Below are 9,855 nucleotides of genomic sequence, written 5' to 3' on the forward strand. Positions count from 1 at the left end.
TCTACATAGTTTCAATGCCCGTCTGCTATCTGGGATGTTTATGTAATATTTTTACTTTAGCCTATAGCATGAACTAATGTTTTTAATTTAACCTAGGCCTACAGCATGAACTAATAGCCTACAGAGGTATGCAGTCAGATTAGAATGATTTGATCGTGACTGCACGACCAAGTTCACAGGGCATATTCATTTATATTTGCAGCAGATCTGCAGAACTATCGACATTCCCAACCAGAGGATGGAGTCGAAACTTAAAGTCTTTTTATAGGATGGAATCGGAAGAGAACAACTGGCGAATGAGGCTGAAATTGTCTCCATTCGCCTGCGGTTCCCCTTTCGATTCCACCTTAATAATGCACGTTTCGGCAATGTTTATTGCAAAATCGAGCCTGTCGAGTTTTTAAGGTCGAATAGAAACTCAGCGTCAACATTCAGTTTCGTTTTTGTGGAAACGACGCTAGGTAGCCTATCCTATTTAAGGATGTAACTTCATCATCACGCGTCTCATAACCCTAGGCATCACACTGACTAACTTCCTAACTACTACAGTCGCTGTATGAACACAAATAGACTATGGGACTCCGTGAGTAGCCTTGCTCCTGTTTCTTATTCGTTTTAGTGTGTTTTTAATGACTAATTGAAAAACTTGACATAGGCTACCTTTTTTAGTTGATTAACAAGCCCACTTTTATTTCTATTTAGTGACAGCTGCAGCAATTGCTGCGGGAGCAGGTAAGTTTAACTTTATTAAACGTTTATGATGATGACGCTTGCTCTTCTATCTTCCCTATACTCCTCTCCACTTCCCTCCTCTACCCCGTCTCCTACCATAGCCTACTTTAACTAGTATCGATAGCTCACTTAAAATAGGCACTCCAATAGTAGTAGCCATAGATATAGTAGGCTACTACTAGTAGCCTAGGCTATATGCAGTGCAGTAATTCCTAATGTCTCCTCTGCACTGTAGCTGAAATATTCTATAGCTGTGGATAAAAACGTTTTCCAAATGAGTAGGCCTAGTAGGCTATGTGGGTTGATGTTCTTCTGAGCAGAGCCTATAAAACAATTCTGAGGTGTCTAAATGGGCTAGGTCTGCAGACTATGTTCCTTTAATTTTCTTATGCAAGGCGGAGCTGTGGTTGCCGCACCGTTGGTCCTCGCGGGGATCGGTTTCACAGCTGGTGGAATAGTAGCGGGGTCCTATGCAGCGGGTATGATGTCGGCCGCAGCAGTGGCCAACGGAGGAGCTGTGGCAGCCGGCACAACTGTGGCTGTGTTACAGTCCGCAGGTAATCCACTTCCATTGTCACTTTGATCTGAATACCTAGTGATGGGAGTCTCACAGCGGGCTGTGCTAACCTCCCCCGCCCACCTCTGCAGGAACGGACTGGACTTATACTGACATAGGCACTTTACAAACGGATAACCCCGTCATTGTAACCAAAATAATTAGCCTACAAAAAACCCTGGACTTTCTTCCACTAGCCTACTATTCGGGTGCACACCTGATAGTCTAACAATATTATTATGCCAATGAAAGTACAAAAATATTCACATAATCTATTGATTAATGATTATTAGGCTACTTTGCCTCGTGTCTTCATTCAAGTAGCAACCAACAGGGACGTCACTTTTTAAGACTAACAGACATTGCACATACAGTCAGGAACAACATTATTTATACCCCTAGTAAATATTGATTTAATGTTGATTTTCTCTTGAGCAATATGTTGGTTCTGAAAATGACACTGCCACATGCTAAAAGGTTGTGGTAATGTGGTAGAAACATGAAATAAAAAAAGAGGTGTTTAAAGGAGAATTCCGGTGTGATATTGACCTGAAGTGTATTGAAACATGATACCGAGTGTGAACGTATGTCTCATAGCCCATCTCGGCTTGTCCCCTGCTTCGGCATCGGGCTAGCCATGCAAATAAATCACTGTTTTACACCCATTTACGAGGCTCAATGTATCTCCACACTTCATTGGTAGACTTCCGAGGGCCCTGACATTTAATACGAGACATTGAGAACTGCACTGGTAGTTTACTTACAAGACGATTTATACAGACAGTATCTTCACGAAGTTTAGCGTTTGCAGCCATCTTGAATTTAGTCACGATAAGTCAAGCAACGAGTAAGAATGAACAGGTATGATAAGGGATCAGATTCCAAAAATAATTCAGTGGAAACGCATGGATTCCAGTTGCTGCTACTGGAAGAAACTGGAATCCATGCATTTCCACTGAATTATAGCTAACACGGAAAGCCGAGAGGAAGGAATAACTCCCAGCGTGGAGAGAGCAGGCCTCTTATCCCCAAGTCAATCACCTGTCATCCTGCACACATGTGCACTAATCACCTGCCACAAAAAGAGAAAACACAGGCAGCAAACAGGCACACAAGTGGGCGGGGCCCACTCATGTTGTCATTTAGTTTAACAATATTGCCAGGCATTGTCTGAAAAACACCCGCTATCGTTATCACCTCTGTTGTGTACAAGATATTGACAGAGCAGTAACTTTAAAAAACTATCAGAAAACAGCATTAATTGTTCTGGGGCACGTTTCCCAAAACCATAGTTGCAATGCAATTTACCATTGCCATACCAACTAATTTGCTAACAGGTTAGCAACTATGGTTTTGGGAAATGCACCCATGATTAGTTAGGTCTATCCAATTGACCCCTGTAGCTCAAAATAGTGTCTTTTTGATTGCAGGTGTTGTTGGCCTTTCAGGAACAGCCACAGCAGCAGTGGCAGGTGCCGGTGGGACACTGGGCTGGCTTACTGCAGCAGCAGCCGCTCTGATTTAAAGGAATAGTCTGCTCTCAAGACGATGACCATCAGGATTTTCTGTTCTGTTGTTGGCTTATCTGAACATTGGAGTATCTACTTGCAGACTGCAGTTAGGCTTAATAATGCATAAGTTTGACCCAGACAGGTTTTATATGCAATAAACTAAAGTCATTCCTCTGCATTGTAACTTAAAATGTTTTTCTACTGCTGTAGTTGTAGCTCTGTAGCTTAAATGTTAAAATGCTTAAATGTTAATAGATTGACTGTTGTTCTATTGCTGCATGTAAGTTGCTTTTAATGTAAATTTAAATATGTTTCACTACCCTTCGAATGTTTAACATGGGTCTAAAATGGCCTGTATTCATTTCTATATTTCAAGTTCAAGTTTATAGACAGATAAAAATGTCACATCATACCAGTAATGACATTCTTAGACACAACTTCACAGAGTAAGTGAAATAGAAATAATAATTAAAAAAAAGTTAAAAGTATTTAAAGTCTTAAGACCAAAAAGAAAGATAAGAAGAAGAATTGAAGTGGTAATTGCAATCATTGATGATATTAAAGTACACTTTAAACAAGCGGTGTGTATGTGATCATATGGAAGGTGTACACTTTTAATAGTAAAAGTTGTCATAAGTGTTAATAATGAATTCAGTGTCCTGATGATTTGTGGATAAAACAGTCTGAATCGGATGGTATGGGTCCGAATACTCTTAAACTGCATGTCGGATGGCAAGAGGATGAATAGGCTGTGACTGGGGTCAGAGAGGATCCGCTTAGTCTTCCTCCTGCAGCGTTGGCTGTGCAGGTCCTGTATGGTTGGTAGCTCAGTCCGTGTGATGCGCTGAGATGACCTGACCAACCTCTGCAAAGCTTTGTGGTCATGGGCAGTGCTGTTGCTGTACCATGCTGTGATGCTGCCAGCCAAGATGTTCTCAATGGTACAGCGGTAGAAGTTGGTCATTATACTGGCATCCATACCAAACCTCTGCAGCCGCTGAAGAAAAAAAGTGTTGTCTTGCTGATCCTTGCTGAGTCATCACATTGATGTCAGTAGAGACGAGTGAAGCAAATTTCGACCGTTTCCTGTTGGTCGACAAGGTTTTCTGCGCAGGCTCAGGGGACGTAGATGTGACGTAGTCAGTCTGACCCGTGTAACTCTTGTGATAGCTGCACCGAGAACTTCGCTGAAATGTTGTGGTCCGATGCTTTCATGGATTTTCCTTCTGATATCTTTTACTGTTTTTCCCTTGAATATCATTCACACACTTCCCCCCAGTTTGCCTGCACGTTCTATGGTTCTTATCATAGACAGTAAAAGATCCAGAGAATATGGTTACACCAAAGTGGTGCCTAATTGAATGGGGTTCAATAGAATGGCTTGCTGGAATTGGTCTCCTGTTATCTTATTTAGCAGGTACGTTAACAGTACACCAGCTTAATGTTATATGGGTAAAATAATGTTGCCGTTAGCATTGGTTCAGTGATGGAGGCGAGATTTTTATTGTTGGTGTATTTGTGAAACATAAACACGGTTATACCAAGCAAATTGATAACAGCACTGTAATTGTCTCTTTCAACTATCATCTCATTCTTTTCTGACCATGCTGACAGGAGCTAGGTTAGTTAGCCACAACGCTAAAGTTTGATGCTAATGTGATGGTTTGCTAATGGAACCATCTACATGAAACCTGTCTATGATGCATCTTAAACACCGGGCTGGGACATTTCTGCTTGCTAAATAGGTTTTTCTGCTGTTGACTCGCTCACAGTCCTTGGTGGCTCTGTCAATGCTTTGTAAAATGTTGCATTAAGACCACAAAAAGTCTACACAAAATAAATGTGAGCATCTGAGCTAACGTTCATTCTGAAACACCCACTACACTCTAGTTTCAATTTCTTGCATTTCAACAAAGGTGTTTCAAGTAAGGAAGAGCATGGTTTAGGCTTCATAGACTTAAAGCAAAGTAACTGATCATATTTGTAAAATGTTTTGCTTGCATAAAGGGGGAGTCATTAAGAATAAACTGCTCACAATGTAGTTTGTGGCAATGTACAGAACAAATACCTCTTTTATTCTTACTATTCTTTCTATTCTATACAACAAAACGAATTATATGAAGAGCCTTTCATTAGGTAACTCAATAGTTAGGCCTATTTAATGCCCCATCTTGATTAGAACCTTGTTATAGGAGAATATTTGTACATCGTGTCTGTTAAAAATGTCGAAAAATGTCCGAACGTCGAAATCGGTATCGGCACTCAAAATCCCATATCGGTCAGGCTCTATAAGGAGATGGAGACAAATTGACATACACACACACGCATCCACACACAGACACACACACATGCACACATCCACACACACACTCACACGCACGCATGCACACAGACACACACGTGCGCACACACAGGCATTCACATACAAGCATACACAAAAGTTTCAAGAGTGGGGGATGGAGTTAGCATGACGAGCCAGACCCACATTAAAATGTAGGGTCTGGGGACTCACCTTTCGCAGTGCTCAGTCCGAGGGGCGGGATAATCGGTTGTCTTTCACTCTTACAACTCTTGAGTCCCATGCATTTTCCCACCAGCGGAGCTACTTGGCTAGCTTAGTTCAAACTTTTCAAACTTAACTCTTAAAGCTTAACTCGTGTCACGCTATTCGCCAACAGCAACATCCACCTTTTTTATTTTCAAGTAGCCGGGAATTCACGCCAAACCGTTTCAACTCTGCCATCAATCATTATGTTAAGCCCGCCTAATGACTCTATACACTATGTGATTGGCCCTATCGAAGTTTAATTTTTCCAGCTCGCAAGCCAACGGAGAGTTGCTAGACTAGGATGGAGTAGGAGATGGAGACAAATTGACGAGTGTGATTTATTTTTGCGGAACGGATGTACAGGACTGAGCGGCGGTCTTCTAGTTTTAAGTAGATTAAGAATACAGGCGCCTAACTCCAATTCTATTAAAAAAAATGTTTTTACTATATCTGTGCTGAGATTCAAGTCCAGTTGATAGATAACCTCCCCACTGTCATGGATAGTTATTTGTCTACTCGAAGTAACAAAGCAGTAGGTCATATTAACCGGAATATAGGCCTACCGTTGTTAAGATTAACTTCTTACTCCACTTTTGATGTAGCATGTTTAATAGTCACATTCTGAAATTAAAATAAAATCTGAGATGAAAGCTGCACTCTTCACTTTCTTTTTTGCCTTAAAATTTGACCAGTGGGATGTATTTTGCACTTTGAAGAAAACAACTAGTCTTTGACATAGATGTAAACAGGCAGGCAAATAAATCAGAACTGTGCATCAAACCCTGCTGGTGTAGGCTAAATGCAGTTTACGTTCTGCTAAATCCACCTGTTTTTGTGCATGCTAAACCTTAATTGGGCATAGAGACTTTTCAGTGGAGCTATTACATCTATTGACGAAGCAACACATTTTCTGCCTTCAAATTTTGTTGGCCGGATAAATTTGGGCTGGGTGCAGCTCAGTGATAATGACTATCCTCTTATCTTGTGGCACAGAAGTTCTCCCCTTCTTATCTTGTGGCACAGAATCGTCACAGAATGTTTTGAAAAGGACAGCTGAGTGACAGACGTAAGCCTGCTATACCACTTCAGTTATGGATCCAAGTAGGCCTACTGTACTTTATTATTTATTTAGAATTTGTAAGCCCTAAAAAGTCACGTTGCGTCACGTTCACCACTGAAAGAGAAGAAATTGGCCCAAACAAAGCGCACTTCTCACAAAGGGAGAGTTTGCGTTGGTCGCTCACCTTTTCACGTGTAGGAACAATAGACAAGCTGGCGAAGAGTTACCTGCTATATGTTATTGTTACAAACTCATTTTATCTGACTCCATTTAATTAATACATTTATATCTCGAATCAATTACCAAGCAACTAGTTTATCAGCTATGGCAGAGCATGGCATGGCATACTACGAGAATTGAAATATACGATTGGTAGGCAAATTAACAATTCATTAGGCATTAAGCTTTAAATGTAATCAATATCACTTCAGTTGAATGTAAAAGTAAACTCACACAGTCTGCTGTAATAAAGTAAAGCAACAAAGTAGCAAACAGTAACAAAGGAAACTTAACCAACTCACAGAGGTAAACTTAACCACTTAACAAGTTAAGAATAACAGATACACCAGATGAAACAGTGTACCAAATAAGATTACAAACCCAAATATTAAAGGATAGAAAGAGAGAGGGAATGAGAGGGAGAGAGAGGAAGCTAGAATGAAAGAGAGAGAGAAGGGCAGAAAGAGAATGAGAGAGAGGGGGGGGATAGGCCAGGCAGAGCCTAGCCAGTCAAAGAAAGAGGCAGAAGAGAAGAGCCAAAGACAAAAGAGAGAGCCAGAAGACAAGAGACCTGAAACATCTGTGTTCTTCCCTTAAATCTAAAATAACTTAGCATAATTATCATATAGATGGCATTCACCTGGAAACCCCCGAATCATTAGGACATGTTTGTTATTCTGAGAGCAGGGGGTGTGGTGTCGGTGAATCATATACCTAAAGACTATAATATAGTTCTTATTCTACAACTATGCACAGATACATTACAGTAAATTGTAATGAAACCATGATCAGACTGTTGCCCACATTACAAGTATTAATTCAAAACCAAACATGGATGTATTATTATTCACAACATACATTTACAGAGATTTGATCGGTGAACATCAAGTTTCCATGTATAAAGGAGAGGAGAGGTTGCTTGGCAGGGGGCTAGGAACCGAAGCCAAATGGCAACACTGTATGAGCGGGGTGTTGGGAATCTTGGCCATGGCCAGCTAAGACAATAGAGATCGAACAAAGGTACCCACACAGATGTAAATTGACTGCAAAAGGCATTCTTGAGAAATGCAAAAGGGTTGGCCAAAAAGCTGGCCCAGTTGACAGCATGAGTCACTCATAAATTCACAGGTGTCAAATCAAAACCAGTCGTCCATCCTGTCATTGTTGTTCATAGTGTCCGAAGGAGACTCTCAGATCAGTGCCATACATTTGGCATGAGTTGTCCAGGTTTCTCCAGTCACAAGTCCTTTAGCTGTCACACCGCCTGGGAGCGTCCTGTGAGCATGTGTGAGAATTGAGGTGTGTAATGCCTTGTCTTCTGTGTAAAGGCGACCTGGGGAGTTGAGCAGAATCTGGCAACGGCTCAAATCCATAACTGGGATCTTAAAATCAGACATATAGTATCATAGCTTTGGCATAACATCACATTACAGTGTGGGCGAACAGCAACAGTCTTTTGTTTTCTATGAGTTGGTCATTGGGAAAGACAGGAAGAGAAAGGAAAGGGAAAAGAACAGACAAAAAACAGCTCCTGAGTAGGCCTATAAGTCACATCAGTCAAAAAATGCATCATGAGCAGGAAAAAAACAGCTCCTGAGTAGGCCTATAAGTCACATCAGTCAAAAAATGCATCATGAGCAGGAAAAAAAACAGCTCCTGAGTAGGCCTATAAGTCACATCAGTCAAAAAAATGCATCATGAGCAGGAAAAAACAGCTCCTGAGTAGGCCTATAAGTCACATCAGTCAAAAAAATGCATCATGAGCAGGAAAAAAGTAGGCCTATAAGTCACATCAGCTCCATGAGTAGGCCTATAAGTCACATCAGTCAAAAAAAAATGCATCATGAGCAGGAAAAAAAACAGCTCCTGAGTAGGCCTATAAGTCACATCAGTCAAAAAATGCATCATGAGCAGGAAAAAAACAGCTCCTGAGTAGGCCTATAAGTCACATCAGTCAAAAAATGCATCATGAGCAGGAAAAAAAACAGCTCCATCAGTCAAAAAAAATGTCAGAGCCTATAAGTCACATCAGTCAAAAAATGCATCATGAGCAGGAAAAAACAGCTCCTGAAAAAGTCACATCAGTCAAAAAATGCATCATGAGCAGGAAAAAAAACAGCTCCTGAGTAGGCCTATAAGTCACATCAGTCAAAAAATGCATCATGAGCAGGAAAAAAACAGCTCCTGAGTAGGCCTATAAGTCACATCAGTCAAAAAATGCATCATGAGCAGGAAAAAAACAGCTCCTGAGTAGGCCTATAAGTCACATCAGTCAAAAAATGCATCATGAGCAGGAAAAAAACAGCTCCTGAGTAGGCCTATAAGTCACATCAGTCAAAAAAATGCATCATGACTCCTGAGTAGGCCTATAAGTCACATCAGTCAAAAAATGCATCATGAGCAGGAAAAAAGCAGCTAGGGCCTATAAGTCACATCAGTCAAAAAATGCATCATGAGCAGGAAAAAACAGCTCCTGAGTAGGCCTATAAGTCACATCAGTCAAAAAATGCATCATGAGCAGGCTCCTGAAAAAACATCAGTCAAAAAATGCATCATGAGCAGGAAAAAAACAGTAGGCCTATAAGTCACATCAGTCAAAAATGCATCATGAGCAGGAAAAAAACAGCTCCTGAGTAGGCCTATAAGTCACATCAGTCAAAAAAATGCATCATGAGCAGGAAAAAAACAGCTCCTGAGTAGGCCTATAAGTCACATCAGTCAAAAAATGCATCATGAGCAGGAAAAAAACAGCTCCTGAGTAGGCCTATAAGTCACATCAGTCAAAAAATACAGCAGGAAAAAAACATATATAGGTCGCACCGGACTATATGAGTCAAAAAACATTTAATTTAGAAATGTATTTCACAAAATCCAAAACCAAAAACAGAGACTATTGTAAGGCCCATCTTTTGCCCAAACCTTATGCATTTCTAAAGAATGCCTTTTGCAGTCAGTTTACATGTGTGGATGCCTGTGTTTGATCTGTATTGTCTTAGCTGGCCATGGCCAAAGATCCCCAACACCCGCTCATGCATAAAGTGACCATTTGCTCCTTGTTCTGACCCCTCTACTGAGAGATAACTCAGTCCTGGGCCTACTTGATGTCTTGGTGAAATAGGCCAACCTCATTATCATACAGTATTGCTCTGTAAATATGTGTTGTGAATAATACATTCATGTTTGGTCTTGAATTAATACTTGTAATGTGGGCAACAGTCTGATTATGGTT

The 9,855-nt window shown here is 40.8% G+C and overlaps 1 protein-coding gene across 1 annotated transcript; it reads left to right on the forward strand.

Moving 5' to 3' along the window:
• The first annotated feature begins 496 nt into the window (after positions 1-496).
• On the forward strand, positions 497-3,377 carry LOC125284107 (interferon alpha-inducible protein 27-like protein 2A). The gene is made up of 4 exons (XM_048227864.1): positions 497-583; positions 703-732; positions 1,128-1,289; positions 2,719-3,377. Exons 1-4 carry the CDS (start codon positions 574-576, stop codon positions 2,811-2,813), a joined length of 297 nt encoding a protein of 98 aa, XP_048083821.1. The 5' UTR covers positions 497-573; the 3' UTR covers positions 2,814-3,377.
• Positions 3,378-9,855: the final 6,478 nt, after the last annotated feature.

This window comes from Alosa alosa, chromosome 19 (genome assembly GCF_017589495.1).
Source record: "Alosa alosa isolate M-15738 ecotype Scorff River chromosome 19, AALO_Geno_1.1, whole genome shotgun sequence".
In the NCBI taxonomy this organism is placed as follows: Eukaryota; Metazoa; Chordata; class Actinopteri; order Clupeiformes; family Clupeidae; genus Alosa; species Alosa alosa.